Consider the following 22,377-nt stretch of genomic DNA (forward strand, 5'->3'; position numbering starts at 1 on the left):
AGGTTGACATTGGCCATTCTAGACTAAATGAAAATGAATAAACTATTATTGCCTATAGTGAAGAAATTGTCAATTTAAGCGGTTTACCCCTAAGGTCACTTCATATTTTGCAAACGTTTTGCAGGATTTGTAAAAACAAAAAAAACACAACACGTTGTTGTCATGAGGAAAATGCACTGTTGACGCACATTTTAATGAGTTTGTCCGACTTTTTCAAAATTGTTTTTTAGCAAGTGGTAAAGTAAAATTTAGTATCGATAACCAAACGCTATCTCTAGCAGACAAGGTTCTAACCTCACAAATTGTACATTTTAAAAGATCTTGCACCTTTACCTGTAAATGATCAGACATACTCTTGATCACGTAAAAAATCACTTACAGTATATATTGGCACTGAACAGTAATAGCAGACTTTTACTCACGAAACAGCACTGTACTTAAACCAAATGTTCGGTTTCACTTCGCTGTTGCAAGGTTCATCCGTAAATTATACCGTTTCTAACAGGTTGCGACTCATCCCATTTCTACATAAAACGGAACCCCAGGCCCCAGAGTTCCCATGTAGGGGCAATCAGGCATCAACCCTCACCTGTTATCGTGTCGAGCAGGCACATCCGCCTCCCACGTACCACGTGATACTCCCCAACGCCAAATATGGGCAGCGTGGTTATGATGAAGACAAAGCCGCAGGCGGAGGGCAAGAGCACCTTGAGGATCTAAAAATAAATCAGGGTTTGAGATCAGCTTCATTAGAGTTTTACTGAGACAAAGCTAAATGCACGACAAGCTGCCCGTTTTAAATGCATAAAATACTGTTCATAGACGCTTTCCAGACTGCCTTTAAAGTTTTCTAAACCGACTCTTTGGCGGGCATGGACAGAGATTCAGAAACTTTTTAGTCAGCGGTATCGTTTAGTGTAAAACAAAACTGTTCTCGCTGTATGCAGAAACAGATACTATGTAACTTAGTCGGCGATAAGTATTAAAAAAAGTATTGAAAAACTCGAAATTGTATTATGTGTATTCTGTGATCAGGCCTTTTTCGAGACATTCTGGCCAAAGGTAATGGCGCACATTATGTGGTACACCGGATGCCTTTGGAAAAGCTTACCGAAATCAATCAACCAGATCGGGATTATGGTGCAAGTCAGGCCAGGCTAGAAAAACAATTAGCCTGCGGCGAGGTTCGAACTCACGACCTCCGGACCGTCGCTCCACCAACTGAGCTCCACAGGCTAATAGGGAGGCACGTCGAGAAACGACAGAAAGCACCATTGCTTGGTGCATCCTAATCGTACAACCTTGGGGTAATTTTCTAGCCTGGTTTTACACTATCATCCTGACCAGACTGATTGATGTTGGTAGGTGTTTCTGAAAGCATCCATTGTGTTATAATATGGGAGTGGGAGATGCCCTATAATGCTAGGAAGTTTCGAATTAGAGTAATGTTTCTAAACGTTGGTTCTAGTGTGATTTAAATCCCGCCTTAAAAGGGCTGTGAATGAAGAAAAACCGGCAGTAGTAATGCAACCTTGTTTCAAATCTCAAATTGTATTACAAGCAATCGACGACCTAATTATTGTTAAGTATCCTGGCAATGGTCGTGAGACCGACAGGGCGAGGTCAAGGTCACTCTTCAACAACAACATCAGCACTTCTACGGCGGCATTCGCTGCTGCCACTACAATGCTATAAAAGGGCGGACCGAACTGTTTCTGCGTTGCGCGGTTTGCACGTTATCTGGGCCATGGTCCAGGTCCAATCTCACTGCCGGCCGAAGGCGCTTTAATTTGGCCGTGAGTGTTTTGCAAACAAGGCATTTCAAAATTAATTAAGTTAGAGTCAATTTAAAATGACTGGTGTAAAGCCATTTTCAATAAAACTTATTGCTTTAATAAGTTCATTCCATGTTTAGTCATTTGCATCAAAATTAATTTCATTGAAATAAATTTTAACGTTTAATATTTAAGATCATTAACCAATTTATTACGAAAAAGATTTCCAATTAAAACACTCGTGATTAATGTAAGTCATTTCGCCTAAATGACTCAAATCCAAGTCAAGTCATTTGTAGAAATTCGTTGGCATACCGTTGGCGGGATTTTATACGCTGTAAGCCCGCAAGCGTAGTAAACAGATTGCCCTTAAAGCTACATAGCGTACAGGGAGACATAACCGCCCAAAGACCTTGCAAGGCTTCGCTCAATGTGCGACCTCTGGGGAAATTAAACGCTACAAAAATATCACTTGCAAATCGCAACGTCTATTACTGACAAATATCAGAAGATTTAATTGGCTCTAACATGTATAAATTAAGAGATGCGTGTTAATTTGTCGACGGCGACTAGGCAGTACTACGCCCTAGAATTGGAATTAAGCCTGTTGAAACACGGTTTAAGCTTGTTACAAGTTAAAAGGTGCTCATTTGGTAAAACGGGCGTCTGATGATTTGACCTCTCAATTTTTCAGCATTGAAATTTCTAAGCGCTGGTAAATATATTAAATATTAGCTCGTGTGCTGGACATAAGTCCACGACGTTATTTGAACAAAAACAAATACGCTCGTTCATTACTGCTTACGTATAACGTCAGATAAAAACATGGGAAGTATACAATATTAGGGATTTAATATTGACAAATCTTAATTTTACTCGCGAGGGACTTTCGATTAAAGCGGACTAATTGCAGCAAAAAAGGAAGTAACAAGTATTATATTAAATGTACAGCAAATGAACGCACATTGACTTTGTGTCTAGTTGGTTTGTTGATGGGCGGAAAAGGGGAGTAACCGCAACTCCATTTGTTGGCGTAAGTTTTTAAACAAGCTCATTACGAGGCCGAATTCGCCTAAGAGAACCAACAGCGATTGGCGAAGGATATTGGAGCAATACGGCAGCCTCATTTGAACGACCTGGATCGCCTCCAAACACCCTTGGCTCGCTGTATTTAGCGTGGGAAAACTTGCGAGGTGATTTGATACGGATAAGGGCTGGTGCAAAGCTGTGAAAGCAGACAAAAACACACAAGCAACAGACGGGTGTGCAAGATTTCAGCGGGTCATCGGCAGGTGATTACTTGAAATAGATACTACCTAATACCTACAGTGAAACAAATTCAGTAGCCTCTTACAATTTTTTTTGTAATCAAGCAAAATACACAATTTACTGTGTTTTGTGTACAAAGATATTACACAGCAAATTGAAATAAAAAATGCTGTTTTTTTTCTGCTGTTGGCTTTGGAAGGCAAACCGTTGTCGCTTTTTTAAATTTATTTGTTTCTTCCGAAACAGCTTTTTAGGTCAAACGCGTCTCTTTTCAGGTTAAACGAAGGGCACCGGCTCCGAATTCCCTGATGTTTGTAAGATAATCATGGCAAAGATAAAAGCAAGATAAGTTATAACGCCATGGATTCGTCGCAGGAAAGTGTCAACCACGGAATCGGCAAACCCTTCTGGGAATCGCGAACCGATCGAGAAGAAAGATGGAAGGGCACTGGGAACTTATTGAAGATTGCGTAAAACAAGATCGAACAGCGAAAACACGTTTATTTGTCCGGCTGCCAAACGGTGACTATACCACTTTCGCCGGCACCAGTGGTCATGTACGATAGGTCCGGTCTCATGGCCAGCCGACGAGACGCGGAAATGTTCGGTGGCTGTACTGGTCGCTGTCAGACGCAACATTACTAGTACTTAAAAACGATTTTTAGCCAGGGTTACCGTCCTTATTTTTTTTTGTGGCGAATCCTAAAATTTGGACTTAAATTTTTCGTAAGAATCCGTAATGTTTTGAACTGAGTCGAAACTTACTTAAAGTGGGTGACGGCGAATGTTACTTTGTATCGGAAAAATCAATTTCGGAAGGTCGGTTTTTGTTCTTTTATTTTTCGATTGTCCTTGTTAATTACTTTAAATGGAAATAAATCCCGTAACAGAGAATTGTTAAAAAAATGAGATATCTACGCCGATTTTTAAAAGATTTTAGGAACGTTAAAGCAATATTGTCTCGAAAACATAAAATAAAATAGGATCTATGAAATGCTACACTTGATACAGTTTCTCTAGTCTATATTTTAAAAAAGTGTTAAATTCCCAGAAAAACTCTGTAACATTGTTACGAAAATTCTGAATGACTGCACATAATCACATATATTTGAGAGCCAAGCAAAGTCAAGCATACAGTAAGTTCATCTGTCGTGGTGAGATGTTGCAACTGTATGGAAATAAATCGCGAAAAATTCTTAATTCGGCACAATTGCGTTCTATAAAAAAAACCTTCACCCTTTGTTGAGAATCACTGCTTCACACCAAGAAAAGTATAGGCAAACGCCGACGAGAATCTGGGCGCGCGAAGCGTGTATAGGTTCTAATTGTCGCGACGCCAGACGGGCGACAGTGGCGTGTAATAAGACGCAGCGCCCGACCCCGACCGCCAATGAAGAGCGAATTGCGACGCTCGAGCACTTCCGGCCCGGCGTCACCAAAACAACCGCGTCCGAGTGACGTCACGTCCCACACCCCCTCCCCTCTCGTTTTTTCCCCTGGATCGAGTTTGAGCGTTGCTAGAAGTCATGGTCAAAGTAACGTGAAGCTCCTTTTTGTCCTCTTTTTTTCGCGCCTTTGGTTTCACCAAATATTTAAATTAAAATTTTGCGGCCGCAGCGATCTCGGGCAGTTTCTGACCTTTTCACATTTTCTGGAAATTCAGTAATTTTTTTGTGCGTTATTTAGTAAAAATAAACATCATTAAATTTAGGCTGAGGCATATAAGTATAAAATATCTGCACTTGGCATAAATTGTCTACGGATGTGAACTTATACAACATGTCATTGGATGCCCTTGTAACACTTTATTTCGACCAAGGCCCAGGTGGGTTTTCACAGAAGCGGGCATACAACAAACCAGTGTTTTTTAACATATGGGCCGCGATTAAAAATTGGGTCGCTGCCTGCAGTAGTTCACGTATAGTTATAGATTTGCTTGACAAACACTGCAATAAACGAACCGTTTGACCTTGAAAATAACTGCTGTTTTTTTACCAATGTGTCACGAGGTTGTATATAGTGGGCTTACAAGAAACAAAAACCCTTGGCACAGTCACTGAAACGCCGCTGATAATATATTCGGCAATGTTCCTGATAAATAATTTAAACTGCGGCCGATTGCGGACATTCGTGACGTCATTTAGTTACGAAGTGACGGATCCTCGATTTGGCGACTAACCCTCAGCAACAAATCAGGTCAAACTGCGCCAAACTTGTGTTTTGTTCCATCGCGCATGCGCAAGGGGTCACCTTGTTTATGTCGCTGTTATTGAGAAACGCAGTTGACTCGTGACGTCACTGTTTCTGTGTCGTTCGCGAAAGGGAGTTGTTGAAAACAGGAAACATTACAGTGACAAAAATCACGCGTTTTTTGTTCCTATTTGAAGATATAGCACCCAAAGAGAACTGTGTTTTGAAACGCCGCCTCAAAACGACTTGACTTCTTACGAAAAAAAAATAATAGAACCGCTTATTAGTCAATTCGTTCGCATTGCACTATTGCAGGTTTTCATCTGCGTGACCATTTCTTGCCTTTTGTTAAAAATCGTAAACGGATGAAAAATTGCCTTTTAAATCGCTTTATAGTCAAACGTTGTTGCCTTTCGAGGCTATTTGCTAAAGTTGAGATCAGTAACGCTCGCGAAAAAACGGTCGCGTTGATCGTCGCTTTTTACCATTTTGGAGTTGAAGGTCAATATATTCAAAAGAGTGCCATTTCTATTTTGTCGGCTTTAAAACCGAATTCGCTAAATAGACCATCGACAGCAGAAACAAGATATTTTTAAATCACATCGAACACAATACAAACTTAATTATTTAAAGCCAATTATTTAACTCACAATGTTTTTGTCAAGCATAGTCGTAACAAAAGGTTGTTTTTTTTTTGTTTTTTTTTAACACGACGATAAAGGATGTTACTGTCGTGCAATTCGACCACCGTATTTACTGCAAAGAAAGAGCGTGTAATGTGCTTCGAAACCTACAAAGTGTATAGCGCGATGGCAGTACCCGTCGCACCCTTAATTATTGCATCACACCACCTTTGTTCGCATCGCACAGCATCCGTGCGAAGCCATAGAGGTTCACAGCAACAGAAACGTTGACGAACTTCGCGTTCTGAATTAATCAAGGACACGCTTGACAGGCATGTTGTCTGCAATTACACAGAACGAACGTTCCCGCCCAAAAGGGGCCTCGCGTTTTAGGAAGCGACTGCCTCTATTCGGTATTGCATAACAGACGGCCTGTCGAAGATTAATTGGGTGCGACGGTTTAAAGACTGTGCTTTAAATACTGTTTTATTACATTTAAAAGCACGTAGATTGACAGCGCTAGTCGATATTGGTCGAAATTCGATCGACCACTTTTACAATTTTTTTGGTAATGTAAGAATAATAAAATATTGGTAAAAATGCACTTATGGTATCAGTTAACAAGTACTGTATTTTTAGGTATGGTATCGTCCAGTATTTTGTGACACTTGCCGGTTTCAACAACTAATAGAAACACAAATTTGTTGGCCAAATTTGTGTCGTTTTATATTTGTCAGTTACCGTATTAAACGATCAAAAATATTTTGCCCAAAACTAACTTCGTAACAGGACGTCTAAAAAGAGAAACCTTAGGAAACCGGAGGTTATATTTAGATGTCGTATACACAGTCATGCAACTGAAATGTTGGTTAAATATACATTTAGGGAGATGACGGGATGGCCTGAAATAGTGCAGTGGTTCTCTAACTTTTTTAGATGATATCAATTGGATGGGCGCACTTGCTTCTTTGCTATCAGCTCGGCTATGTTAACCTCTAACGAATCACTTTTTTGTGTGAAGCAATCACGAACAGTTTTTAAAACCGTGACCATACAGCTCACAGTGGCAGCGCAGCAAGCTGTAAAAACGTAACTTTCATTAGCACAATGCAATACTATGACGTCACAATGGACAATTCAACTCAAAGTGTAAGTGAATGAGGAACTAATCATCTTGCTTTGGAAAAGTAAGTTTCCTGAATTTTTTGTGCACAAGAGGTTTTCTTCTTCAGGAGCGTCGTTTTGATTTTTTGTTGGGTGCTTGGCGGTCTCAGAAAATTATCTCGCGGACCCTAAAAGGACCGCGGACCCCAGTTTGAGAACCACTGGGTTAGTGCTATACCTTCCTAGATTATACACAACGCTCAAGCGAAAACATTTAACACAATGAAATTCAGAGGACGGTCCGCTGTTTTTTACCTCGAGTTTGACAAGAAAAGCGCCGCACGGCAACCACACAGGCAGATTTGGCGTGATTGAAATAAATGTCAACAAGCCACTCTCGCGCTATAGCTAGCCGTCATATGCGCGAGCGTTGCGCGAAAATGACAGGCGTCGCTCTTGGGTTTCTCAAACCGCTGATGCAGCGAAGGGATGCGCGGTGTCGGGTTTCGTGTACGCTAAATGCGCGCAAAACCAATGTTATCACGTCGCCGAGGCCTTGTCTTTACAACGGCCGCTACGAAAGGCGCGGGCGGTCAATTTCGTGTCTTGATGGCCAATTTATATGGCCACGCTGTGCTGTTCCCAGTCAAGTCATTTGTAAAATAACTAAAGTACAGGTCCAGTCTTTTAAAAATATAAAATCACGTCAGAGTCAAGTCAACATAAGAGCAAGTTAACTCAAATTAATTTAAATTGCTGACATTAAAATAAAATGATAATCCATTAAGATTGATAAACTTGGTCGATTATTATGAGCAATAACTCAACCAAAAAAATAACCTGTAGCAACTTAATCGTTTTATGTGCAACAATTGAGATAAATAGTTTAAATGTATAAATGGTAGCTCCCGAAACAGCAATCGGTCGCGTGTTTTACTTCCAGCTCAAAGAGCAAGAAAATAATCCCGGCAAACAGGGAACATGAGGCTTTTATAATGGCCATAAAAGGTGGCCTCCTGACAACAACCTCGTCAACTACAAGCACTCGTGTCTAATCTGGTTCACAGACTAAAACAAAACCTTGGCGTATGATAGACACTTCCCATATTCTCGCCAGCTAGCTTTTTTAGATAAAACAGTCAGCTAGTAGTCATTTTTTAAATACAATGAACGCTTTATCGCATTTATGACCGGTGGCCGCTTAGCAAAAGCCAAAGCAAAGTAAATGACGTGTATTACGCCTGATCCGATCGTAGGCTTACTCCTGAAAATACCTTGGGCGAAATGAAGCATGTTGGCATTTGTGTAACACCGTCTCTGAAACATGCGACAATAATTAAAAGACAGGGAATAGTGAAGTCCATTTCGCAAACAGAAACTAAACAAGTAATCCTTTCTGTTGTTTAAATGACGCCGTGGAAGACATGAGATCATAGACTTGCAAATGGTTATGAAACACTCCAGCGCCCATATTGCAGTAATCAAACGAAAAAAAAGTTATGCACTCAAATTGCACGTCCACCAATTTACATTGTAATTTTTATTCTGCTTTTAGTAAATCACAAATCGGTATAGGCTGTATTATGTCCTTTACCTCCAGGAAACAGAATACTTTAGTAAGACCGACGGGCCAGTGACCCATAGACAGTCATAATTATCGAAATACGCTAAACACACCAAAAAATCGCGTTTCGCACCTTCAATCCCAGGTTGCTCCTGTACTTGAATGGCTGGTAGAGGGCGATGACGCGGTCGAACGCCATCAGAATGGTTATGAGAGGCGAGACTAGGAGCAGAAAGAGGGCCATGAAGCCCATGATGCTGCAACTGACGGCACCTCCCAGCCATACGCAGTCGGGGTCCGCAAAGGCAGGCATCACCATCAGGAGAATGCTCTGCAACGCAAAACGTCAAACTTCTAAACTCTTTTTGTATTATTCTTATGCTTAAACTACAAGATTAAAAGACGGACGAGAATACAACAAAGCACCTAACAATATCACCAGAAGAGCGATTTTTCACTAGTAATATTTTGCCTGGTGAAGCTAGTGCTATATTTACAACTAACTTTTAGGTTTCATTTTTTTTTGAAGAATTACATTTGGTGACCGAAACGGCCTTTGCAAATACTAGAACGCTATAGTGTTCAAGACCCTGGACAATGGGTAACCTTAAAATACCAAATAGCGTGTCCTTAAGGACTTTTCGTAAAGCAGAGTTGCCGACATTAGGCTACATTGAGTTTTCTGCATCAGTCCGTTTAATTTAGTCCATACTACAGTACAGTTACTCTCTTTGTTGCGTCACAGTGTGCAATTATAGCTCTTAATTGTGCTTTGTTTGAAATCCTGACAGCCCTTTAAAATAGAAAAAAATCCCTGTTGAATTTATCTTCATTTATATAGCTTTGAGATTCCTTTGCAGCGAATTTCAACCTTGCATGTTTGCCAAACGTGGACTGCGACCAATTTTTGTAGAATTTTTCCCGCCATTGAACTGTTGCGGGTCCCTGTCTGGATTAAAGGCCAGCAACAGTGGATGGTTTTTAACCAACCTAAACACCGATTTTCCATCAGGCTAAAGCTAAGTGGTTTGCCGATTGCTGTTTTAAAAAATGTTATCGCAATCGTTTTAATGGCATGATTGAACGACAGATTAGTCGGCTTTGGAAATTGATTCATTCATTGGGCCCATTGACTAGGTTCCTTGATGGATGCCCGACTAAACAGAGTAACGAGCAATGAGCATAGATTCTTTAGCTGGTATCATTTATTTGTATTGTGACACACTAGACCAGTGCTTTACAACCTTTTTGCTAGAGTGGAACCTTACAGAAACATTCCACTGGCTCGGGGAACCCCAGTGCAATAATTCGGTTTTCTTATGCACGCAATTAGTTAAACAATTTAGAAATTGCGGAACTCCTGCACTGCACTAGCGGAACCCTAAGGTATCGACGCAGGTCCCAAATCACATTTTATGGTAAATAAGTACCAATCCGTTATTTTGAAGGCGTTAACGTAAACTATATTGTGGCGTATGACTGCATAGATAAAAGTTCCAGCGCAAAGTTTTTACAAGGGGAATATTTTTATTTTTTTAAAGATTTTAGCTCGATTACAATATGTTTTAGTCCATAGCTTACCTATATAAAGTATATCTTAAGATAGATGTTTTCCAAAATTCGAGCCATTTCAACATTCTAGAATCTATACTCGAGGAATTTCTTAAGAGGGATAAATAATTTGTGTATAAATGTGCTAATTAAAACCATTTTTAAAGGTGGTAACGCTAGCAGTGTTTTCTGAAAGTGTCTGAGTTTAAAATAGGCTACGGGTGCTGTCAGATATTATCAACGTAATTTGCTTGTTTAAAGGCCTTTTTGCATAACTAAAGTTTAATTTTAAAGCACACGCAACCAGTCGATTTTCGCTTTCATTTAGGGGTTTTCCCAATTTCCGCAATAACATCCTGCCGTTTAAAGTCGCAAATCCACAGCAAAAACCTCGCACAGGCAAACACCAACCACGTGCTTCTGTTTTTCGTCTTTTTAGGTGAAGAGAATTTACAAAAGCGACAGCCTAAAAAAAGTTTGGTTTTGACTGTTCTACGAGAAATTTAAACTTCAATGCGGATGGAAACGGATGTTTTTCGCCATTTTTGCCAATGGAGATTGCCTTGCATTTTTTGTGAATAAACATGCTGACCTAATTCATGACTATTAACTGATGGCTTAGATTATATTTAACTTAACAGTTCGCGTCTTGTTTACATTTACAAGAACAATTATTAAAATAATATTGTAAATGTTAGTGTAAAATTTAATTAAAAATATATAGAGAGGATGAAATAAATAGATCTGCAATTTTGCTTGGGCAAAGCTCTATTAAAATGTTAAAACTTTCAAATGGTAACAAGGCCAAACCTAAATGACGCGCTTGATAAAATGGTTTGTAACTTTTCACACAAAGCAGGTTAAAGCGATTCTTCAGAATTCAAGGGGTCGCGTTTTACTCAGTACCTACCTTAACATTTACCGACAATTGCAGTCACAACTTTTGTATCAATCGCCGATTAATAATATTCCGTTAATGCTTGTACAAACCAAACGACGCTAAATGGACCACCAAGGGATACTTGTAACCGCACTCCAGGCTCGAGGAACGGAAATAGCTTTGAAAGCCAAGTTTGCCATAAAACAGCGCCTGCAGACTCTAATAAAACTGTAATAAAACTTAAACTAAGGAGATAGACCCGCTTCAGCCGAACCTTTTCGAAGATGCGCCAATCGAGCCAAAAACTTTTTGTGTTATAGATTAGATGACAAGTAGAAACACTCAATATTACGGTTCAGGCCTATATGACCGATGGAAAGTAGTATTGCATCAATACGCCTACGATATGAAAGGGATATTGGATTAGTATTAGTAATAAGATCCGAAAAAGTCTTCTTAGCCATGGTTTGCGATTTATTTAAAACAGACTTTGCTATATAACATTATAGGGTTCTAATTCTAATTTAATTTGTGAATTAGTTGTGTGCCTTACTTCTAATTCTAAACAATTTTACCAAAATTGCCACATTTTCCAACCGCCTATTTAGTTTCTCATCCGAAACAAAGAATTATAATTACTCCTTGGTCGGAACGACTTGAAGGGTGAAAAAAATTTTCCAAATATTTAGGTCTACCATTCACATGTCCATAAGAATGACTTACAACAGCTCATTAAAAAACGAATAACAATTGTTTTATGTTATATAATAAATACATTTCACCGTATCAACTTTATCAGCGTCGTTATTCAGATCCCAAGGGTTTGTTTTTATTTAAAAGAAAAATCTCGGAGTAATTTTATGAACCAGCATAGTAACGATGCAAGCGTGAACAATTGAGGGTTTAAATATCTTTAAAAAAGTCCAAATAGGGCAAACCAGCCATACAGCTACAGTACACTTGTAACGACAGGCTTAAAAATTCTGTAAGGGATTGTTGATGACATAACACCCCGTGACAATGCCCTTTGTTTGATGCGACTGCAATATAAGTTTCAGCGCCTCTTGGAATTTAGGCGAATTTCACAGACTGCTGGACACTAACAGGCAAACAATGCTGCAAGATAAACTGGGCAACCAGACTTATATTTTTGAGAAAAGAGATCTATCATAGCGTATATAAAGATAATTAAAAAGCAAAAAACTTACGAACGATTAAGATAATTTGTTTGTTAATTCCAATTATCGCCTAAAACTTTTGGTAAACCCCAGCCAATAGCCAAGTTCGTGGAAATTGAATTGAGTTAATGATTTACAATAGTTTAACATTTGCGCTTACGAGTTTGGAAAAAGACCAGTTTTGTAGATTCGTCTCTTTTAAATAAAAAAAAAAGATATTTCGTGCAAAAAGTACATCCGTAGGATCCGTCTTTATTATGGTCAAACAAGCAAAAAATATGCAAGTTAAATTTACAATGAGAGTCATTGTCGGGAGAAAGGTTAGTTTTGTTTTATATTTTCTGAACGATGTACATTGTGAATTAGAAAACGCTACTTGCAAAACATGGCTAAATGCGTCAGTTTGGTATCAGGCATTTCTACCAAGCACTATAGCAGTGTTTCTTAACTTATTTTCGTGGCGACCTAATTCCCTTCACTAAACTTTTTCATAAGTGAACATAAGAAATTAGTACAAATAAGTTACAATTTATTTAATACGAGTCACGTCGTGATATTGCCTCAGCAATTTTACACTGTATTGGAGAAATCATGCTCAGAACCAATCTCAATAAATCTAACCATGTGGACTACTTCATTCGGCTACTTAACAAAATGCGACTCAATTCTAGGTCGCGATCCATAGGTTGAGAACAGACTTGGACAACTAGATTTATTTTAGCTTTTCAAAATTAGATTAGAATTAAAATTAGAACATTTAAGTTTTTCCAAATTAGATTAGAATTTGAAGTAGATAATTTTGAGTTTTCTCAAATTAGTTTAGAATTAGAATTACCGAATTGTTAAAAAAACGAATTTGAACTAGAATTACATTTAATTATTCACAATCAATTTCATTTAAATTGCGAATTATTCCAATAAGAATGTAAATGGTGAATAAGTGTGTGTTAAGTTTTATGCTTTTAAGATATTAAATTCTTCATTAAGACGGTAAACATCACCTACAAATTCTGTGTTTTAACTGAGAGACTAAAAATGCCGTTGGACAAAATAGCATTTTTGGTAAAATTTGAATTCGATTAGAACTAGAATTAGAGCCCACAAGCAATTCACCAATTAGATTAGAATTAGAATTAGCCGCATTTTGCTCTAATTTATTGAATTAGAAAACTAGAATTAGCTAGTTGTCCAAGTCTGGTTGAGAAACACTGCTCTATAGTTTCACCTCCAAACTGCATCGTACGGAAGACGATACAGCGTATCGGGGCCAGACGAATGCAACTGAAACCACTGGAAACTACAGATGTCCGATAATATAGGATCGGGACCGATACCCGATTCAAAGCAATAGTATTGGTTCTCGTACGACATTCGGTTCGTATCGTTCTCTATCTATTCCATACCAATGTAATTTGTGCATTTCAGCATTGTTTTACGATCTAGTGTAGAGTTTTCTTTCTAGCTTGAAAGTTGAGTTCATATAAAATATTCATTTAAATGGCGAAGTCGATCAACTTCCTAACGCAATAGCAAATTCGGCCAAAAACCAAGGTTTGTGGAAAACCGTTGCCTCTTACGAGCTCTCTCTTTTTAAGCAGAGAAGTGACATAAATTGGTATGGGATCGGATAGCCATAGTTTTAACAGAAAAAGACGAAAATGAAAAGGTACCGAATGCTTTAAATCTAAGGTGGGCAATTATTTTTTTGATAGCGGGACGCATTAGAAATAAAAAAATGTCTTGGCGGGCTGTGTCAAAAACTAGGATCTCGAAATACATGTAATGCAAGGTGTGATTCCTTTTAAAAAATCTTTAAATATCGTTGTTTTACCAAGCAGGAATAGGTGAGGATGCCTTACAGGAGTAATGTATTTAATAAAATAAATTGAAAATCAGCCGCGGGCCGTAGTTTGCTCAGGTCTGTTCTATAAACACTACAAAATCAAATTTCGAACGCACCTGTGCTACGTCGCTGACGTTAAGGAATCGTATGCAGAGGTAGACGGGGTTGCTGCGTCCCCTCACAGTCACCAGGGGTACGCGGAAAAGGATCACGGAGGCGAAGACATTGAGCAGCAGGGTGACCACAAGCGAACAGGTCAGGGCCGTGTTCAGGCTGTTCCATTTGCACTGGCCGGCATAGGGGTTCGTGTCGTTTGCGGGCAAACAACTGTTCGTGCATCCGCTGCTGTTAAAGCCCCCGGTTGCAGCTGTCCATAAATCCGGATCCAGCAGGCTCTGTACGGTCGTCATGGCGTTTTAAAACCAGGAGTCGACGAGCTGCTGTTTCGGCTGCTGTGTTTGTGTTTCGTGGCTTCGGCGATGGACGGACGTTGAACTTTGCAAATATTGGCACGGGTCGCTTTTTACGATCGACGGCTCGGTGACTCTATGTGTGAGCGTTGGTCAATAACCTGCCTTAGAGCTGTTGGACTGCGTGAAAAACATCGTTGAAACAAGGTTTTTAACAAGTACAGTTGCAAACCTTAATCCCCCCCTTTTAACATTACGCGAACCCACGTTTTGGTGAAATAATACCCAAACCGCAGGGTCATTCGATATCATATAAGAAATTAATTGTTCCTGCTTTAACGCGATTGCTTTACTGGTACGTATATTGTACTTCTACCATAAAGTCTTTAATCTACTGTTGGCCGCAAAAAAACTAAAAAGGCTCGTGTTAAAAGCCGCTGTAAAAACAGGCTCGTTAACGACACGAATGTTATCTGTTTGCAAAGTTTTACATTAACAATACTTTCCCTGTCAGAGCTTATCTGGTTCTAATCTAACAAGCTTTACTGTGACAGGGTAAAGTAAAGCGTACCGAAAGCTTTCCCTGAACTGGTTTAACAGAATTTAAAGCCAAATGGCCAAGACCAAAGCTGAACTAACAAATGGTTCACCGTAATGCGCAGAGCCCTATACCAAAGCGCTGGCTTACACGACACTCGACTGCATATATGTGCGCAGGGCCTGGGCACTTCAAAGAATTCGAGAGCAAACAGGAATTGCAATATGCAGCCCGCATTTCTCTCACGTGGCGCTGGTGCTCGAGCTAAACGAGTTCACTTTCGGGAAACTCCTACAGGCGACGGGGAGTCGCTTCCTGGTTGGGGCGATACTGCCTACTTTTTCAGCTCGCTTACAACTTCTAACAGGCCGGTGTACAAAGGCGCCACGAAAGTGGACGGCCCCCAGTTTCCGCGCGGGCCGAAAACTGCGACATCCTGCTGCTTTTTCGATCCGCGCAAACTGAAAACAGTGCTAGAAAGCTGAACACAGGGATAGAAGCGATCACGCGCAGCATCATCAGAGGGAAGCGTTCAGCTCGATATTTCGTTGTGTAATATCTCCGGAAGTAATCAAGATATCGATCAGAAATTTTTACACATTACTCAAAGCAACGTAACTTAGCCAGCAATCAGACTTTTATTTAAAAAATATTGAAAAATTACTATTCATATTTATGAGTAATACTATTCAGCAGTCATATTCGATCCTAAAATTTAAACGAGCGCTAAGTAACTTTTATAGAATGATACCTACTAGTCTACTCGTCATAAAGAGCCACGACTCGACCGCCAGTTATTCAGGGATAGGATAATGTTTCTTCAAAAATCCATGAACGTCAAAAATTACAGATCGGGCTAAAAAGCAAAAGTCCCATAAATCCCAGTCGAGAATATCCCGCAAAAGTACAGAGCAAAAGAGAAAATCCCGACACTTTATAGGTGCTTACCTCCCCACCGAAACAGCGGGTTTTCGATTCTGTGTTTCAGGCAGTAATTCAGCTCCCTTAAGTCATCTAGCTCGCCAAATATAAAGCACCGTGGCAAATGTTAAAAAAAATGTGTACGTAGCCAATTGTTTGCTATTACACATGCGAAACTTTATCTTGCAAAACAACTCGCGGCTTTTAAAAAATAATGGTAATCTCAGTCCTCCAACCAGATTCAAAACTGCTTAAACATTAGTCAACTCTTATACTTGATACCCTGATTCCAATCTAGCTTGAAACGCTGGGCTAAATAAAATAAAAAAACTGAGCTGTTTGTTACCTCGCACATGAGCCTCTTTCAACACTGCATTTCCTCGCAAGCCGCTAACACCTGTCGCACATGCAGATATATACGCACATCTCTATCTGTTACGGAAGCCGCTTAACTATAGAAGCACGCGACAAACAGTGGTAACGAGGCAGCGACGCAATACACAAAAGGTGAGCTCGCCCGCCTCGACGGCTTGCTGTTGTACTGATCGTCCGCAACAGTCTTCCGTCAAAGCGCGACCAGGCAACAGACTTGCAAAATGCCAAATCGCGGAAGCGCGAACTGGCTACAGCTACAGCGCCAGGCGCGCGACTGTGATCTCTCCCACCCCCAGACCAGTCTGTTGCTGCCCTGACGCTTCGCACCGCGGGTCAAGCACACAGCGGGCGCGTTTCGTTCCCACAGAACCAGAGCCGAGCAAAAGGTGAAGGGACGCAGGCGTTCGCACTCTCCCCGCCGAAACAACTTTGACAGCGATTAGTCAAGCGCGCCCCTTTTTCGCACCTAACTTACAACGACTACGGTCGGTCGGTCGGAGTCGGCGGCGTCGCTATTTCGGCACAAATTTGGGCGGGTTGTTCCGCCGAGCTGACGAGGGTTATCTTCGAAGCCTTAAAACGCGTTTTTGTCATTCGAGTTTTACTTACAACATATTCTGACTAGATGCCTTGATGGCGGAATAACAATGGGACTGTTTTTAGATTTCAATCTTTGGGGAAAAAATGATACTATTTATGGAGGCCAACGACTGAGAACGATTTCAAAGCTTTCCAGTTTACACATAGTTAACTAAAAAGCTTTTAGTTTATACCGGCTTTATTGAAATGATATATACGCAAAACGGTTACGAGCTGGACATCGTTTTGCATTTATTTACCTAAATTATAGGTAAAAACATAATATGTAACGGTATATCAGCTACAATTGTTCCTGAAAATACACATAAGTCACTAGAGAACGTGTCGCTCTTTTTTTTGCAAAAAACTTATTCATTTTTTTAGGAAAAATGCACCGTTCCAGGTAAAATTAAAAGCACAGTATGGCCTTCCAAATATCCAAAAATGGCCTCGGCTTTGATTATATTTTTATGCCTTAATCCAGGGGTCGGCAACCTTTTTTGTACTACGGACCGGTTTAAAACTAAAATTTTGTCGCGGACCGGCCTTGAAAAAACAACAGATGTTCAGGAAAGGAAATTTATTACAACTTTCAATGCGAACTTTATGCTTGTTTTAGATGCTCCCATCTAAGAATTATTGAACTTACTGAAACCGGCGAACGGCATCCGGCCAGCCAAACAATTCAGTTTAACCCAGCCCGCGGCTCATTTCAATAAAACTTTTAGGCGTTTTTTTCTTAATTTACACTGGTATAACATAATTACCAATTCCTATATTCTTACCAGCTTCTCAAAATAAGGATATTAAAGTTCGTTTTTCAACAAAATTTTAATCTTACAACCCTGCTACGGACCGGTAACCAACTCCTCGCGGACCGGTGCCGGTCCGCGGACCGGCGTTTGCCGACCACGGCCTTAATCGACAGAACATAAACACATTATAGCTGTACACTAGAAGCGCCATATTAAACACCATTTCTTCGCCGCGTGACTCGACTGACAGACCGCGGTAAATATGTAAGGCGAAAAGCGGCAAAAAAGTGGTCTTTTATTCGCACTACCATGAGAAAAGTTTTCCGCGCATCTTTATAACATGAACTAAAACGAAACCATTCTTTTTTCAAGTTTTATACGTTACTGGGAAACGCTAATCCTATAGAAGCAGAAGGGGTTGCTGACGGCGACCATAGCTGACAAACTGTGCGGACCGGGCACCAACTCACAGACCTCCTTCGGCACGCCAAACCCGCACACACTGCATATATACTTCCGACACGCAAACCATTGTCGCGGTTAAAAACTGCGGTCTCGCGCAAAACAACAGCTCTTCTGCACCGGGCGCCCGCCGCCACACTAGATTCAAAACGCAACGCCTGCCAGAGTTTGTCATTTAAAGAATCCACTCGCCCGGGTTCAATCGGTCGGAAGCGCACGACGAGGGCCCGAAACTGTTTCTCCCGCCGCCAATTGCTTGATTGCACGTCTGCGCGTGTTTTTTCCTTCTAGTTCTGTCGTGACGTCGAAAAAACGTCGGCCGCTTGACCAACAGCAGATGTGGCGCTGATAAAGGCCGCTCTTAACAGAGCTCAGGCTGGGGCGTTTTCCGGGCACTTTGGGCCATGGCCTGGGTTGTTTTTGCCACCGGGCTGGGGGTCGAGAGCTGATAGCGCGACAAAAGCACGACTGTTTTTCGTCGGCGCATGTAAATATTCCAGACGGCAAACTTGACCAACACGGCGCCTGTGTTTTTTAGGGCAAAATTAATTTAAAGACGTGTCGCTTTCCTTATTAAAGACACTTTTTTCTTCATTAAAAATTTTTAATCATCAAAAATGTTTTTTGCAAAAAAGGGTAAGGCCTCTCAAATTGATAGATAATGGACCCTTAATAATTTGTTTTGTAGCATTTATGGGAAGTACCACAACAGTCAATTACAACCATCACATACTTATACGTCACAAACGCTGTAGTTATTATTACGTTTGCTATACTTATTAATGTATAGTTTTACTATATTTTAGTGATTTTGTTTTTGCTCTTTTGAATATTGCGATAAAACTTTGTCAGTTGCTACTCGAAGCGGTTTGCTGGCATATTTTACTAGTTCAAGTTCAAAATCTTTGTCCCACTACAAAAAAAATATTACGGCTGCCTCCGCCACTGCTGGTTTATGCTCCCTTTTTTTGCTTTTTCGGTTACAAACAAGGCGTCAAAAATAGCTGTACAGCAAAATTAAACCCTGCTCTCGTTACTACTTGCAACTCATTGAATAAGGATACTCTTGCGCTATACGCAAAAAGAACAGAGCGCTGTGTTTCTCAAACCTAAATATAGACGATTAAAAGCCTCCAAACGGTTATGCAGGTATCATCAAGGGGAGGGGGTTTTGATGAGGAAGTCTCTGTCAATTGATTGCAACCGGGTATTTGCAAATGGACCACAAGGAAAGTGGCCAGCAAGAGTTCAGGAGTTGATTTGCACCGACAGTGTTTTTTTACGCATATAGGTTTTTGCGGTAAGGACATTGGCCGCACTGAATGTAAATTTGCGGATGGCCGTTCGAGCCACGGCGTATTGTTTTCTACTGATTATTCGTATATAGGGCAAAAATTATTTTCGTCAAAGTTATCCCGATTGGATTTTATCGCAAACGCTTGAATGTTTTTGAAACGTAAACAGATTACACAATATAAGTTAAATTGTTGTTTGTTTGGAACACGTTAATTTTTTTTAAAGGAATTAAATGCGAAAGTGGGACATTTTTAAGGCATGCCATTATTAACTATGTTTAATTTACGGAACATGCGTCATTAGGAAAAATATCTAGAAAATCAATTTATTCTAAGCTGGATTCCGAAAAGCCGTGACGAAAATATAAGCGCTCTTATTGCTTTTGTCCGATCCGATAAACTATAAAAGTTACCAAAACCATAATTGTTGTACACACTTGAGCGTGAGTTCTCCAATTCTTCACAGCTGTAATTCTTAAAATAACTGATGGAATTCTTTAAATAGCCCACTGAAGACGTAAATAAAATTCGTTTGGGAAGTTGAAATGACGAGATGGGCGCTGTCATATTGCCAAACTTATCTGATCTTGCCATTGCAAGAATTGTTTTGACAGAAAAATCAATACTTTAACAGCCCGTGACTATACGCTGGTATTTTAAGAATCGGTTCTATCCATTCAAAGGTGATAATTGTATAGCACACTAAATTTAAATTTTTTTATCGTCGGCTATTTGCCCCACCCCCTAAATTATTAAAATCTAAGATACATATAGATAGGATCTATTCTTGTCCAATTATTAAAAGAAACGGTTGCTGTCCTCCACGGAAATGTTATATACAACCTAATCTCGTTAACCCAGTGGTTCCTAACCTTTTTTCAGCCGCGCCCCCTTTGGTTAACTTTCCTAGGCGTTGTGCCCCCCCCCCCCCTACGAAAAGCAATTCGGCATTTTCAATTAAATATCACTGAGACAACTTAAAACTAGTGCAGTCTGGTGTCGGTTTAAATTGCGGTAAACTGTCAATTCAGGAGGCTTTTCGCATTGGGCGCACAACAAATGGCTCGAGCTCGACACATTGATTTTTATCTAGCTGAGTTTGACCAACGTGTTGTGAGGGCAGTTACTTCAAAGGTGTAGGGCTGTAATGTCGAGCGCAAAAATTAAACATTGCGTTATCGTGTTTCAAACGATGTGACGACACACAATACAACGCCAATATTGCAAAAACATTATAGATTCGCACAAAAAATGTTGAGCCCCCCTGTTGGTAGACTGTTATCAATACGTAAAATATGGATAAAAAATAGTTCGAACGGGGGATGACTTTTATCGTTTATCTATAAGTTAGCAAAATTGTAATTAAACAGGGCCGTTACACCTTCGATGATATGAAAACATGCAATGGCACTCAAATTGGGCTGAAACGAAGTCAACAAAATAAGAAAATCCAAGATTCGCGCGAATTTATTTTGCTGTTTCAATGTTAATAAACTTTTGTATAGCGCTTTAGGAGTGTTGTACAACCTAAACGAAACCATTGTAAGATTCATTGCAGAAAATGTAAATATTAAGTTAGAGCTCGCGCCGCCTTAAGAATTGCTTGGCGCCCCCCTAGGGGTTAAAAACCGTTGCGTTAACCTAACTATGTTTACCTTTAACTGCATTCTGCCAAAATCAGCACAACGACAAAAGTGCTAAAAGTGAAACTAAGCGTTCTTAATCGCCACTGCTAATTTTCTTTAAAGTCTATATAAACACATTGTAAAACGGTCGACCTGATATCTAAAGTTGTACGTATAGCGCCCTATTCCAAACTTATGTGAGCGCCTAACAAGAGAACGGCGTTTGTTGTCTAACGACATCTGCTCGATATCTTTTCCTGACGGCGCAATCCTTCTATACTGAGGACCGAGATCCAAACGTCGGTTTACGAAAGAAACGTGCGTACACTGAAACCAGATACTTCCGTGCTAACGCATTCTGAACTGGCGGCTAACTGCGCGACACGAACAAAGCAATTTCCAAATTATTCCCGGAACGCAAAAGTGTTTTCAAACATTAGGCCGGTTCATTAATTGGAATGCGCCATTCGTCGACGCCGTAGTTTAAATAAAATTAAATTGGAAAAAAGGGCAAAATGCATTGGGCGACAAAAAAGTCGTAGGTTAATTGCTTTTTGTTGTTGTAAAAATTACATTGTCACGACATATATCGACGTGATTTCTTTAAGTTTTTGATCCTTACTTTTCAATTTACTTTTAAAAACGTTTTTACTAATTGTTATGGTAAGTAAAGAACGCCATAAATATTTTCTCGTTAGGAGGTCTGAATAATTAACTTTGAATTAGCCATACTTAACTCATGCCCAATAGCGTATCTACATTATCTAAAGCTTTTATCCGATTAAATCAAGGTAGCAGTAGGCCTTTAATCGAAGAAATCAAACGTTTTTGAACTTTTTTGAACCGCTCGCGATATGAAAAATGGAATTTGCACTCATCCCTGTTTGCGAATCGATGATTGCCGAATTTGGATTGACAATACTTTAAATTTCCCAATATGGACAAGGAAATCTTTACCAAAATGTGTTGTGCCACAACCTGTACGTCACTTTTCGCAAAAGACTTAAAACTAGACCCGCGGATCCAACATTTAGTTCTGTATCAACAAATGAATATCCTTTGTTGTGTTCGTTGTACGTCATTTGGCATCCCACCGTCATACATTTATTACCACATATAGAATTTAGCAGTTGGCATTTGCTAAACTTATTTCTCCTTCAATTTATAAAATAAATTTAAAAACGATTGCTTGATATCTAGGTTGAAACAGGATGAAGCTTCACTGCTTTCATTTAATCTTAAAAAGCCACTCAAATCTATATGTGATGTTGTCAGCAACCACGTGCGCAAAAGTACAGCTGAAATCCAATCTGATCGTTAGAGCGGGAAAAAAATGGATTTATTTAGTTCAAAATTGCAACAACTTTCCAGGGATAAGTTACGACTTGGGCACATAAAACAGATTCACATATTTTCTCAAAAACGATATTCATAGTATAA

At 39.9% G+C, this 22,377-nt stretch overlaps 1 protein-coding gene across 1 annotated transcript in view; it reads right to left on the reverse strand.

Moving 5' to 3' along the window:
• Nucleotides 1-14,569, reverse strand: part of LOC146132078 (uncharacterized) — a 30,378-nt gene extending 15,809 nt beyond the window's left edge. The window contains exons 1-3 of the mRNA XM_083397202.1: nucleotides 14,094-14,569; nucleotides 8,659-8,856; nucleotides 590-716 (exon numbers count right to left, since the gene is read on the reverse strand). Of these exons, the coding sequence (XP_083253328.1) occupies nucleotides 590-716; nucleotides 8,659-8,856; nucleotides 14,094-14,387 (619 nt within the window). The 5' untranslated portion in view covers nucleotides 14,388-14,569. The remainder of the gene's footprint in view (nucleotides 1-589; nucleotides 717-8,658; nucleotides 8,857-14,093) is intronic.
• Between the last annotated feature and the right edge of the window lie 7,808 nt (nucleotides 14,570-22,377).

Source organism: Ascidiella aspersa, chromosome 9, assembly GCF_963924565.1.
Source record: "Ascidiella aspersa chromosome 9, kaAscAspe10.2, whole genome shotgun sequence".
Lineage (NCBI taxonomy): Eukaryota > Metazoa > Chordata > Ascidiacea > Phlebobranchia > Ascidiidae > Ascidiella > Ascidiella aspersa.